Source organism: Callorhinus ursinus, unplaced genomic scaffold (assembly GCF_003265705.2).
Source record: "Callorhinus ursinus isolate GAN/ISIS: 27379988/994484 unplaced genomic scaffold, GSC_fseal_2.0 scaffold7, whole genome shotgun sequence".
NCBI classification, from domain to species: Eukaryota; Metazoa; Chordata; class Mammalia; order Carnivora; family Otariidae; genus Callorhinus; species Callorhinus ursinus.
Window position 1 is genome coordinate 53,158,264 of NW_027397069.1, and position 15,012 is coordinate 53,173,275.

At 35.2% G+C, this 15,012-nt stretch overlaps 1 protein-coding gene across 2 annotated transcripts in view; it reads right to left on the reverse strand.

The window, feature by feature from the left end:
* Positions 1 to 15,012, reverse strand: part of SUCLA2 (succinate-CoA ligase ADP-forming subunit beta) — a 58,699-nt gene that overhangs the window by 9,261 nt on the left and 34,426 nt on the right. For both annotated transcript variants that reach the window (XM_025874890.2, XM_025874887.2), the window contains exons 5-8: positions 7,928 to 8,056; positions 5,171 to 5,309; positions 833 to 994; positions 596 to 738 (exon numbers count right to left, since the gene is read on the reverse strand). In XM_025874890.2, the coding sequence (XP_025730675.1) occupies positions 596 to 738; positions 833 to 994; positions 5,171 to 5,309; positions 7,928 to 8,056 (573 nt within the window). The remainder of the gene's footprint in view (positions 1 to 595; positions 739 to 832; positions 995 to 5,170; positions 5,310 to 7,927; positions 8,057 to 15,012) is intronic.

Genomic DNA, 15,012 nt, shown 5'->3' on the forward strand with positions numbered 1-15,012 from the left:
AAAAACTCAAACTATGTGTTTTGAAAGACAGAAATTTATGAATGGGTGAACTAGATGGCACGTGAATTATATCTTAATAAAGTTGTTTCTATAAAGATATATAAGTAAACAGAAAGAAAGACAGGGAGTGTGAGAGAGCATGTGTGCGCGCGCACGCGCGCGTGTGTGTGAAATATACAAGCACTAATAAGTCAAAAAAATGATCAAGTCAGTAGTAACAAAAATTATTTCTAGATAGCATTAAAGGTAATTTTAACTTTCTTCTTTGGAGCTTTATAGATTTTCCAGATCTCTGGGCTTTTATGGTCAACTACCATCTCCAGCAGTTTTCCACAGAAATGACTCCCATACCAGATCACTACCATTTATAGTATTACCTAATACCATCTAATATATCCTCATCCTGTTTTCTGAATTACAATGGGAAACTTTACCTTTTTTTCTAGTTAACTTTTACTGCATTAATTTCAGTAACTTTTTCTAAACTAGTTAGGTCTTCTGAAATTTAATGCTCTACTACTGTAATGACCACATCTACTAATTAATCAAATTACTTCTCGTCATTCAAATTCTAAAACATAAGCCCTGCCCTTACCTTTTTATCTGAAGTGATAAGCTTAAATGCTTCTGTTACTTGATGGACTGTGGCACCACCACCAACATCAAGAAAGTTTGCTGGAGTGCCTCCATGAAGTTTTATTATATCCATTGTGGCCATAGCCAAACCAGCACCATTTACTGTCAAGAGGAAAAATGACTTGTATAAACAACAAACACAAAGAAAATAAATTAAGTTCAGCCAATCCAACTTTAACATAACAATACATGGTACCTAGACAGCCTATATTTCCATCGAGGCCAATGTAGTTGAGATTTGCCTTAGCTGCACCTTTCTCCCTTTCATCTTCCTGGGTCCAGTCCTGTAAGTCAAAGATTTTCTTCTGGCGATAGGCTGAATTAGAATCAAAATTGATCTTTGCATCCATGCACAGCACTTTGAAGGAAAAAAGAGAAAGTGATCTTAATTTCAAAACAAACACAATAAACCATCCAATAATCAAATGTTCTCAGTTTAGGGGGAAAAGGTTTTGTTACTTATTGAAAGTATTTCAATTTATGTTCACAATGTATTCAAATTGTTTATTAAAAAAGAATATTTGGGAATTAAAACTGCTCATCAAAGTTACTAGTTCTACATTCATCCTAGACAATGATAACAGATAAAAGAGGGGGGAAAACACCACTTCAAAAACACTCAAGATTTGTTTTAAAATTACCAAAAACTAACCAGCCAAGCACCGAGCTGTCCCCCTTCACATGCGCCCTGGACCCCACTGCCTCTTACCTACTTAAGGACGTTGTTCCAGCAATTCTATCCTTCCTGCATTATAAACTGCTCCCCTTTTGCCACTGGCTAAATCCCAATGATTTGCAAAAATGCTGTTATTTCTCCCACCATAAAAAAGCAGAAAAAAAATATTTTGCCACCTCTTCCCCCTTACTCTTCTCTTCAAATACAGCAAAAATCCTTGAAAGAGTTGTCTGTTTAAACCAAGTGTCAGCGAAAAACCAGTATGGCTCAGGGGTCAGATTCAGCCTATGCCTATTTTGTATTACCTGTGAGCTAAGAACGGGTTTCACATTTTTATATATTTTGAATGGATTGTGAAGAAAGAAGGGAAAAGGAAGAAGGAGAAGGACAAAGATATGAAGAAAAGCAGCAGGAACTAAGACCATATGTGGGCCACAAAACCTAAAATATTTACATCTGCCAACCACTTTGCCTAAACTCATTGTACAAATTTTTTCTCCCACTATCCTCCCTTAAATCCACTCTAATCAGGTTTACCTCCAGCACTCTACCAAAATGGCTAATATGAAGGTTACGTCTCCCAACTTCATCTTTCAGTGCTTTATCCCTTCCTCACTCCAATTAACTACAACATTCTCCTTGCTATCCCTGAAGGCTACCCAACACAAGAGACAAAATTTGAAGTCCAGCTAAGTTAACTACTAATAACAACAAAAAATCAACACTCTTTCAGAGGAAGATAAAAGAATTATGTCTCTATACCATATCTCCCAAAATATCCAGTATACAATGGATCAGTAAAGGAAAAACAGGAAAATAATGACCACCGATAAAGAGGAAAGGCAGTCAAGAAGACCCAAACCCAATACAACCCAGATTTGGAATCAGAGGACTCCAAAAGCTCTTTTAAATATGTTTAAGGATTTTAATGAAAATATGGCCGTAATAAAAGACCAGATAGGTATCTCAGTAGAAAATAAAACTATCAAAAGGAGCTAAATGGAAAATCTAGAAGTAAAAAGTGCAATACCTAAAATGAAAAATTCACTGGATTTGCTTAACAATGTATTTATTGGAGATGGGTCAATGAACCCGAACCTGAAGACAGATAAACAGAAGTTACCCAATCTGAAAAAAAAAAAAAAAGTGACCTGTTAGACAGCAAGAAGTTACCTAACATGTGATAATGGAAGGAGAACGGGGCAGGAGAAAACATTTGAAGTGATGAAAAAGTTTCCTTTGAGTACTGTAATAGGCTGAATAATGGCCACCCAAAGATAAACAGGTCCTAATACATAAGAACCTGTGAATGTTACCTTATACGTTAAAATTTTTACAGATGTGATTAAAATAAGGATCTTAGAAGAAGATTATCCTGGCTTATCTTGAAGGGCCCTAAATTACATCACAAGTATCCTAAGAGAGAGGCAGAGACTAGAATGAGGTGGCCACAAATCACAGAATGCCGTAAGAAGTTACAAAAGGCAAGGAATGGAGGCTTCCCTAGAGCCTCTAGAGGGAGCACCTTGAATTCGTGTGACACTGATTTTGGACTTCTGGCTTTTAAAACTCTGAGAGATTAAGTACCTGTTGTTTTAAGCTACCTAATTTGTAGTAATTTGTTATAGAAGCCACAGGAAACTAATACAGTTACCAAAAGACATCAACAGAAAATGTGCAGTCTACTGAGGAAAACATAATGCCCAATAAACATGAAAAATTCTCAACATCACAAGTAATCAAAGAATTGAAAAATAAAGACACCATTTCCTGATTATTAGTTTGACAGAGTTTAAACCCAATATAAAACTCACTTCTGGCACAAGTAGGCAATGAAATGGACACTCTGTATGTTAGAATAACTTTTCCAGACAACAATCTGGCAAAATACATCTCAAAATGTTATTATCCTGACCCAGTAATCAAACATATGTGAAAATATTATTCCTCTTTGACCCAAAAATTCTAAGAATCTATACGAATCAAGACTGCAAATATTTATATCCAAATAATATACAAGCTTTTAAAAACTGAAAAATATTTAACATCAAAATATTCTATTATATAGTTTTAAGTTTAAAAAAGGAAAGATACAAACTGAATAGACAAAATGATCCCAACTACAGAACAGATTGAAATGAACTACTAAAATATTAAAATGGTGTTAGGTAATGAGATTATATGAGTTTTTTCCAACCTATCTATATTTCTTGGTGCAAATTTTCTAAAATAAATATACAATGCTCTTATTCAGCAAAGAAAAATAACTCCTTCAAAATATATAGAAATGCATACAAAGAAGAGAAACTAAATACAAAGGGAAAAAATGGTTTTTAAGAGAACAAGGACATTCTCTTAGCAAGAGAATATGGCTGCAGAATTCCACAGCTGAAAATTCAGGAATCTTGCTTTCAATGTTATTATTACATAAGGAAAAAAAAAAAAAGAAATACCTGTTTTATACAAATAATTCTCCTTCACTGAACATCTCATTTTTAAAATGTGCCTTTATGGGCGCCTGGGTGGCTCAGCTGGTTAAGCGACTGCATTTGGCTCAGGTCATGATCCTGGAGTTCCAGGATTGAGTCCGGCATTGGGCTCCCTGCTCAGCAGGGAGTCTGCTTCTCCCTCTGACCCTCCCCCCCTCTCATGTGCTCTCTCTCTCTCTCTCTCTCTTTCTCTCTCTCAAATAAATAAAATCTTTAAAATAAAATGTGCCTTTACTCTTTCTAAAATTTTTTTTTTAGTTTTATAAACTACCTGTATGATCAAAAGAGAATTTACTCATTCTTTATACAACCATATAAATGACCAACCAAAAATCGGTATCTATAATAAAGAATATAACTAATTATAAGTATAAAAGTGAAAGATGATCTACAAATGCTTAAGAAATTAAAATGTCCAAAGTGACTTGAAACAAAATCCAATAAATTACAGTAATAAAATATATGATCAAGAAAAGGGAGAAGGGGTAACTGGGTGATGGGCATTAAGAAGGGCACATGATGTGATGAGCATTGGGTGCTATATGCAACTGATGAATTACTGAACACTACATCTGAAACTAATGATGTACTGTATGTTGGCTAACTGAATTTAAATAAAAAATAATCAAGAAAAACTTAAGCTATAATAATGCAACTTATATTTTTAAAACAACTATACATGGAAAGTGTGGTAATTCAGAATCTTTAAACACTTGCAAAAGAAAAGGTGTCAAAGTGACAAGCTAATCTTACTTCTCCGGTGGATAAAAATATTAAAAGGACTCAAGTAACAAAGTCTACCCTTTGTGGCTTCGGAGTCCATATCTTAACCATTCTACCTTCCCTCCTCCCCAAAGTCTACCCTTTGTAATAATAAAGATCCATGATGACTCTAAAGTCTGAAACTTGTGGGAGACTAAAATGGCTACTTCCCATAACTACAGCCATTACTCACTACCACACTGGATGCCCTAATCAGCACTGCCCAAAAGGACTTTCTGCAATGATAGCAATCTTCTGTATGTGTGCTGTCTAATGTGATAGCCACATGTGGCTACTGAACAGCTGAAATGTGACTAGTTCGACTGAGGAATATTTTAATCATATATCATTTTAATTAACTTTAATTGCCACATGTGGCTAGTAACCCCCATATTGTACAGTGCAGCATTAACCCCCCCATGTGTACAAAATATATATTTAAAGTGTTTATTTTAATAGGTATCTTTAATATTTGTTCACATTCAATTTATTATAAAATAAGTTTCTACATAGGAGTGAGTTCACTCCCTTATGAGTTCAACTTCCTTAGTGAAACGTATGATTGGTAGATAAATACATCATTAATGTTTGATAAAAGATACCTTACCAGTTCCATCTGAATCCTCTACCATTGGATTTATTTCTACCATAGTTGCATCATATTTCAGGAAAAGGTTGTAAAGCTTGACCATATTTTCTGCCGCAGAATCCACAATATTAGGTGGAAATCCCATCTTCTGTGCAAGCTGAAATTCATTTGTCTCTTTATTATAGTACAAGTATGTTGCATATATCCAATCAACATTAAATTCTTGTAAATAAAAAACCTTATTGTTTATCATTAAAATGATAAGCATGAATCATTTGTAGTCAAACATGAATGACTGAAATAGCAGCTACTATTACTAAATGGTTAAACAAAACTTTTTATTCAAAATTCTCACAAGGCAAGTAGTATGCCCATTTTATAAATGAGAAAGAAATTCAGAGAGGTCAAGTGACTTGCCATTTGCCTAGATTCCAGTTCCAGTGCTTATTCCATAGCCTCCATACTGCCTCTAAGCCTTACGGCAAACCTAAACTGAAAGAAGAGGCTTATATTTTATTAAAATGACATATAAAAGGCAGACTGACAATCCCAATGGTCCAAATGATAGCAAAAATATTAAATCACCTGTTTACCTTTTAGGTAATTTATGAAGAATGTCTCCAAGCAGAGGACACATTCAGTCAAACCAGTGTAACTGCATTCATTCAAAAATCTACAGAGTACCTAATGTAAGTGAAGCCCAAAAGATATAGGTACTTAAGCTTCCAATCTAATAGAAGAGTTTACAGTCTTGAGCAGAAATTCCTAACTGGATATACCTGAAGAGCATTTTATTGTTTGTTTGTTTGTTTATTTTTAAATACATATCCCAAGGTCCCAACCCAGCAGTTCCAGTTCACAAGTTCTACAGTGGACCAAGCCATCCACAATTTTTGAAGTTCCATAAGCAATTCTGAACCACTGGTACAGAAGCTACATGTCTATATGCTTATTCTAACTGCTGCCACTGCTCAAAAACACGATGGAGGACATTCACCTCTTTTCCAACTGCTGTCTAAGGCTGCAATACATTTGAATTTTAATTACAGAAAATCTTGAATTCTTTAAGGGTGAATATGGTTTTTTGTAAAAAATCAAATGCCAATAAAGTAGATAAGCTAAGAAATGTCATTTTCAATTAAAACTTATTTCAGGGGCACCTGGGTGGCTCAGTCGGTTAAGCATCTGCCTTCGGCTCAGGTCATGATCCCAGGACCCTGGGATCGAGTCCTGCAATGGGCTCCTGGCTCAGCAGGGAGCCTGCTTCTCCCTCTGCCTGCTGCTCCCTCTGCTTGTGTGCTCTCTCTCTCTGACAGATAAATAAAATCTTAATAAAAAAAAAAGACTTATTTCAAATAAAGAATAATAAGAAATAAATGAGAAATAATGAAATTTTATTTCATTAAGAAAGATTTTCACTAGGTCATAATCCACCATTTTTAGATCTAAACATTTGAGAATTACGACAGAATTCTGATCAACCCAGAATGACATTAATTTACCAAATGCTATGCTAGGTACTATTTCTGTTCATCACTCAAAAAGCTATAATCTTAATAGATTATGCCTTCAAGTAGTCTTGTAAATCAAGTATTCTTTCTCATCTAAATTTAACCGTCCAGTCATCACTCATTACATAACTACCTAATGAATCGAACCTCTGTCCCCTCTAAAGATTTATACCATTCTTTTGCCTAACTGACATTATCAGATAATTTCTCTATCTCCTTTAAACCTTTGTGCCAAAAATTCCTGTTCTACTGTACTTCAATATCGTAAGCTTATTTTGACATAGTTTCCCACTAACAGATTGTAATTTCATTCAAACTTTAATATTCAGACTTTTAAGATGGGTCATTTATTTTTCATACCCAAACTAAACAATTTAATTCAATAGCAGTATTACCAACCTTACCAAGCAACTCTCATAGGCCATGGCATTAAACTTCATGGTTGGGCTTTTTTTCGTGGCAGGGGGTGGGAAGGGTGGATAATGGGGTACGGCGGGGGAGAAGCACACAAAAAGGACAGTACACAATACTAGTTAAATTGTGGGCAAAACTTATTCTGTATGTGCAGACACTAAAAGTCCATCGCTTTCATCAGGTTCTCAAAAGCATCACTACACGCCCCCAAAAATAAAATCACTGATCTATCACAGGGATATATAAGACAGTGTCCCTACCATTACATACAGTTTTACAGGAAATAAAGGGGAGGTTGAAACAAATTAAATGTCACCATGGGGATGTAAAATCCAGACTATAATAAACAATAAAGTATAATCACCCCAGTGTCTTCAACAAATGAAAGAAGATGAAGAGAGTGAGGGAAAGAAAACCTCTAAATTAGAAAAAGACCTATGAGACAATAACCAAAAGCAATGAAAGACCTTATATGGATCCCAACTCAAACAAATTTAAAAGAAAAAAAATGAAAAACTTGAGACAAGGGAATGTGAATGACTAGGTAAGTAAGCAATGATATTAAGGAATTATTATTAATTTTACTAGGTATAACAATGGTAGAGTGCCTATTTTAAAAGAATCCTTACCTTTTAAAGACAAGTAATGAAATATTTATGGAAAGAAAGGAAATAATGTAGATACTTCTAAAAGTTTCAATTTCAAACAAGACATTAACATGCCTTGACACTCAAAATTTTTTTTAAGTTTCGTCAATCACTTCACTTATTCAAAGTTAATTCTCTCTCTTTTTTTAAGTATTACAATTATCCAATAAAGCTAGATAGAAATTTTTCAGAATACAACATACCCGGACAGCTTGTTCCTTCTTGATGCCTTCTACAATATCAATAGGTTCTTTAACTATGGCCTCAGGAGTCTCAGCAGCAACATCTTCAATGTTGACACCACCTTGAGAACTTCCTATTAATACAGGACCCTAGCAAGAGGGGAAACAGACAAAACATCCAGATTTTATTTTGGACCCTTCAATAAAATGTTAAAACCTATTTATGCACACTAATCAGACTTAGGCATCTATCACTCTTCACTCCTATTTTTAAATTTCCCGGAGAATTTCTCCTTATACCTCCTGCACACTGCCCCTTTATAAGCATTCATTTGAAATAATGGAAAAGAAGTAAAAAAAAAAAGTAGAGGAAGACAAAAGCTCACCTATGAAGGAAAAACATTCAAAATAAACATAAAACTTATACCAAATAAGTTAACATAAATACATATATATAAAATATAACGTGTGCACTTTTCTTAAGAACCGGAGGGCAATTAAAGTATTAAAGAACATTTTTAAAAATCATAAAGATACTGATATTTAAAAAGAAAAGTCTAATGAATAAAGTTGAAGATTTTATAAGCTCTAGCCCTACTGCAAGTTAGTAAAAAAGAAAGTTACCTACCTTTATTTATTTTTTTTTTTATTTAAAGATTTTATTTATTTATTTGAGAGAGAGAATGAGATAGAGAGAGAGCATGAGACGGGGGAGGGTCAGAGGGAGAAGCAGACTCCCCGCCGAGCAGGGAGCCCGATGTGGGACTCGATCCCGGGACTCCAGGATCATGACCTGAGCCGAAGGCAGTCGCTTAACCAACTGAGCCACCCAGGCGCCCGAAAGTTACCTACCTTTAAACAATAGTTCTGGCTATTACCATGAACAATATAAGAAGGTAAGATGTAAATACTAAATAATTAAATTAACTTTCAAGTCATATAAAATCAATCAAGAAAAAAACCTTAGAGCAAAATAATCTAATAGATTTGTTAATTTACGCACAAAACTGGAAATACTCTTAACATACAAAAACAAGAAGGTGGTAAACCATATTACTGAAGATTATTTAATGATATAGGAAAACTATCTCAGTAGTGTTACGTGGGAAAAAAATGATGTAAAACTCTGGATTCCATTCTCAATTGTGTGGGGTTTTTTAACATAAAGTATGTTTAAAAGTGTACCCATTCACTAATCACACAAACTAAAAAAAAAAAAATGCGAAAACATTAAATGATAAGACTTTTATTATTTTGTATCACTCTTCCACCCCCCCCAATTTTTTTTTTTTTACAGTCAACATAGTATTCTTAATCGGGGGGGTGACTTTTATGGGAAAAAAGCAAAAACAAAACAAAAGACTATTTTCACTTTTCTATTCCAGCAACTAGTGTTTCAGTAACAAACTCATTTCAAGACATAATGTAAAGGAATAGTATTATATTCATTACTGTCTGGAGAACAAAACAGTCCTTCAAATCCTCAAAGTAAGGCAATAGCCAAGAGGAAAAGAAATAACCTATTACTTTTTTAAGAGAATTAACTGTTACTTAGGTGAAAAAACAACTTAAAAAATTGTACCAGGCTCCATGGAGAAAAACTGGGTGGCTGAGAAACAGGTGGGTGGGAGATTTATATTTCCTTGTACATCTTCATACCCTTTAAATTTTATATTATGTGATTAGATTGCAATATGCACGTATAATAAAGAATTTGGCTGGCCTGTGTCCCCAGTGTCTGGACAACCTTTTAACCTTCCACTACATCTGACAGTTTATGCTAATGAAGTGACTCATGGTGCGCCCCTAGTATTACAAAGGTGATGACTCCCCAGTAGGCCACAGGCCAGGACAGAAAGACAAACACTGTGATTAGAGGTTTGGAGTTTTGAGCTACATGATATCTGCCCACCCTTCTGGGAGGAAAGGGGGCTTGGAGATTAAGCTCAACCAAGTGGCCAATGATTTAATCAGTCATGCCTACTTAATAAAGCAGCCCCCCCAAAACTATGGACATCAGCAACAGCAAGATGGTAGAATAGGAAGCCCTAGACCTCATTCTCCCACAGAAACACTAACTTAACAATATATGATCTGAATTTTTATTCCCTTCTATGAAAATAAATCTCTTTATGAGAATGCCAGAAACCAGTTAGGAAATTGTAGTACCTTAAGTTCAAATGCAATGAAACAGGTAAGAAAAGGCCATTTCATTTCATCCAAGGCAGCCCCTCCCCTAGGTTGACACAGCTAAAGATGAAGAGAAATAGCCCAATGCCCTGTTTCTTCCTTGGGAGGGAAAGGGGGAAGTGGAATGCATCTCTAACATTCCCGCTTTTCCGGGGGCTACAAAGCAACAGGTTTCTGTCTCACCTGACTTGGGAGGACTGACTAGGAAAAGCATACTCTACTTGGTGGTGCGGGGGAGACATGACACAACTGAGAACACAAGAGAGCTCAGCATCTTGGGATGCTGTAGAACTTGTAATACTGCACTACAGAACTTGTAATACTGCAGAAATAAGTCAACACAGCTCCCAAAAGTTGGGAAAAAGCACCCAGCTCAGGGACTTTTTTTTTTTTAACAACTCAAGGAACTAGAAAAAAGACCTAAACCCAAAGTTAGCAGAAAGAAGGAAGTAATTAGATTAGAGCAGAAATAAAATAGAAAATAGAAAAAAATTAATAAAACTAAGCAGTGGTTTGTTTTTATTTAATTTAATTTTATTATGTTATGTTAGTCACCATACATCATTAGTTTTTGATGTAGTGAACCACGATTCATTGTTTTCATATAACACCCAGTGCTCCATGCAGTACTAAGAGCTGGTTTGCTGAAAAGATCAACAAAATTTAGAAACCCTTAGGTACACTAAGAAAGAAAGAAAAAACTCAAACAACAAAAATTAGAAATGAGAGAAGATATTACAAATGGATGCCACAGAAATAAAAAGGTTCATTCGAGTCCACTATGAACAATTACATGCCAACAAATTGGATAACCTAGAAGAAATGGAAAAATACCTAGAAACAAATCAACCAAAAATGAGTCCTAAAGGGAAAAAAAAAAAAACTGAATAGAATAAACATATTACAAGTAAGAGATTAAATCAGTAATTAAAAACCTCCCAATAAAGAAAAGCCCTGGACCAAAGGGCATCACTGAAGAATTCTACCAAATATTTAAAGAACTAACAGCAATCCTCAAACTTTTCCAAAAAACTGAGGAGAGGGGAACACTTCCAAACTCAGTGAGACCAGCATTAATACCAAAATCAGACAAAGATACTATAAGAAAACTACTAACCACTATCTCTGATGAATATTGATGCAAAAACTCTCAACAAAACACTAGCAACCAATTTCAGTAACACACTAAAAAGATTAAAAATCATGAATAAATGGGATTTATTACTGGAATGCGAGGATGGTTCAATGAACACAAATCAAAGTAATTCACCACATTAACAGAATCAAGTTTTTGATGCAGAAAAAGCATTTGAAAAATATTCAATATCTTTTTATAGAAACACTCAACAAACTAGGAATAGAAAGAATTGACTCAACATAATAAAGCCGTATATAAAAAACCCACAACCAACATACTCAATGGCAAACAACTGAAAGCTGCTTTCTAAGATCAGAAAAAAAGGCAAAGATGCCCACTCTTGCCACTTTCTTCAACATAGCATTTGGAAGTCCTAGCCAGGACAATCAGGCAAGTAAAAGAAATAAAAGGCATACAAATAGGGAAGGAAGAAGTAAAATTACCTCTGTTCACAGATAACATGATCATGTATAAAGATATCCTAAAGAACCCACAAAAAACTTTAAGAACTACTAAATGATTTCAGCAAAGTTATAGTATACAAAAATCAACAAATATGTCTTGCATTTCTATATAGGAAATTTTAAAAATGATCCCATTTAAAACAGCATCAAAAAGAATAAAATAAACTTAGGATAAACTTAACCAGAAAGATAAAAGACTTGTACACAGAAAATGATAAAACAGTGCTAGATGAAACTGAACAGGACACAAATAAACAGAAAGACATCCTGTGTTCATGGATTGGAAGACTTAATACTGTTTAAATGTCCAATACTACTGAAAGCAATCTACAGATTAAATGCAATCCCTATTGGCATATTTTCCCAGTACAATCTTTTTTCCATCATCCATTTTCTGCAAAAACAGAAAAAAAAACCTTAAAATTCGTATGGACTCTCACAGGACCATGAATAGCCAAAATAATCTTGACAAAGCAAAACAAAGCCAGAAGCATCATACTTCCTGGTTTCAAACATATTATAAAGCTAGAGTGATCAAAACAGTATGGTTCTGGCATAAAGACAGACATATAGACCAATATAACAGACTAGAAAACCCAGGAATAAATCCCCATGTATATGGTCAAATGATCTCTGACAAATGTGCCAGGCTACACAATGGAGAAAGGACAGTCTTCAAAAAATGGTGTTAGGAAGGGATGCCTGGGTGGCTCAGTCGGTTAAGCATCTGCCTTTGGCTCAGGTCAGGATCTCAGGGTCCTGGGACCAAGTCCCACATCGGGCTCCCTCTCTGCAGGGAGCCTGCTTCTCCCTCTGCCTGCCTCTCCCCCTGCTTGTGCTCTCTCTCTCTCTGACAAATAAATAAAATCTCAAAAAAAAAAAAATGGTGTTGGGAAAACTGAATATCCACATGCAAAATAATGAAGGTGGACCCTCACTTTACACCATATACAAAAATTAACTCAAAATGGATTAAAGACCTAAATGTAAGAGCTGAAACTGCAAAACTTCTAGAAGACCTTGGATTTGGCAATAATTTCTTGGCAATATTTCTTTGGCAATAATTTTCTTTGCCCAGTTTTAAAAATGGGCAAAGGACTTGAATAGACATCTCTCCAAAGATGTAGGTCTTCATCAGCTTAGGATAGTATAAAACAAAATGCAGTAAACTGGGTGGTTTAACAACAGACATTTACTTCTCACAGTTCATGGTTCACACCCATACTAATCTCCTTATCAAATGGTTAGTCAGCCACATCCTTCATATTCTTTCCCAAATAGCTTTCTCACTTTTTGCAGTATAGGCAGACTGAGAATTTTCCAAATCTTTAAATTCTGATTCCTTTTTGCTTAGATTAACAATTCCTTCTTCAATTCATTTCTCTTCTCTCACATTTTACCAATAAGCAGGCAGAAGGAACCAAGCCGCTCCCTCAATGCTTAAAATCTCCTCAGCTAAACATTCATCCCTCTGAAGTTCTACCCTCCACAAAACACAAGAACATAAACACAATTCAGTCAAGTTCTTTGCCACTGTGTAACAAGGATCACCTTTTTTCCATCATTCTTCGTTTCAGTCTGAGACCTCAAAAGAATGGTCTTTATTATCCATATGGATATTTCTACCAACATTCTACTCATCGTTATTTATATATTTTCTAAGAAAATGGAGGTTTTCTCTATAGCTCTTTTCTTTCTGAGACTTCACCAGAATCACCTTTAACAGTCCCTTTATGATAATCCCAACTTTTTCCACCACATACCTCAAAACTCTTCCAGGTTCTATCCTTTACCGAGTTCCAAAGCCACTTCAATGTTTTTATGTATTTGTTATAGCAGCACCCCACTTCACAGTACCAACATCACCTCACCTAAACCTAATTAGCAAAGGCCTCACCTCCCAACATCATCACATTAGGGGATAGAGCTTCAACATATGAATTGGGGTAGGAGATAAACTTCAGTCCGTAACAATATACAAATAGCCAACACATATAAGAATGGGTGCTCATTATCATTAATTATTAAAGAATGCAAATCAAAACCACAGTGAGATATTACCTCACACCCATAAGGGATAATTTCTGTAAAAAAAAAAAAGGCATTGGTGGATGTAGAGAAATTGGAACTCTTGAACCCTGTTGGTAGAAATGTAAAATAGTGGAGCCACTGTGGAAAACGGTGTAAGGTTGCTCAAAAAATTAAATACCACATTATCATATGATCCAGCAATCCCACTTCTAGGTATATCCAAAAGAATTGAAAACAGTATCTCAAACAGATTATCTGCATACCCACATTAACTGCAACATTATTCAAAATAGCCAAGAGGAAGAAACCTGAATGTTCATCAACAGACGAAAAATAAAGAAAATAAGAAAAACTGTATATACATACAATGGAATATATTCAGCCTTTTAAAAAAAGGAAATCCTGTGGGCACCTGGGTGGCTCAGTCGTTAAGCATCTGCCTTCGGCTCAGGTCATGATCCCACTGTCCTGCATCGATCGATCAAGCACCACATCGGGCTCCCTACTTGGCGGGAAGCCTGCTTCTCCCTCTCCCACTCCCCCTGCTTGTGTTCCTGCTCTCTCTCTAATAAATAAATAAAATCTTTAAAAAAATTAAAAATAAAAAAAGGAAATCCTGACACATGCTACAGCATGAACCCTGTAGACAATAACGCTGAGTAAAATGAACCAGTCACAAAAAAAGACAAGTATTGCATGATTCTATGTACATGAGGTTTAACTCTAACTAAAAAAATCAAACTCTTAAAAACAAAGTAGAATGGGGATTGCCGGGCACTAAAAAAAGCGGTAGAAGGGGAACTGCTCAATGGATATAGTTTCAATTTTGCAAGATGAAAAAATTCTAGGGCTCTGCTGCACAACAATATGCATAAAGTTAACACTACTGTACTGTATACTTAAAAATGGTTAAGATAGTAAATTTTATTACGTATTTTTGACAACAATTTAAAAAAAAAAGAAAAAACTCTAGACAAGAAACTTGATGAGCTCCTGTGGTTGGCAGTATTCTTTCTGTGCACTGTCATATATCAATATTCCAGGAAAGTGACATGTATCTGAGCACAATGGAAACTTTATGTTTGGAACTCTCCCAGATCTTGCCCTGTGCATCATTTGGCTGGTTTTGATTTGTGTCCTTTGGCTATAGTAAAACTGTAATCATAAGTATAGTATTTTCCTAAGTTCTGTGATTCACTCTAGCAAATTATTAAACCTGATGGGGCACTAGGAACCCCCAAATTTGTAACCAGCTATTAAGCATACAGGTTACCTGGGGAACC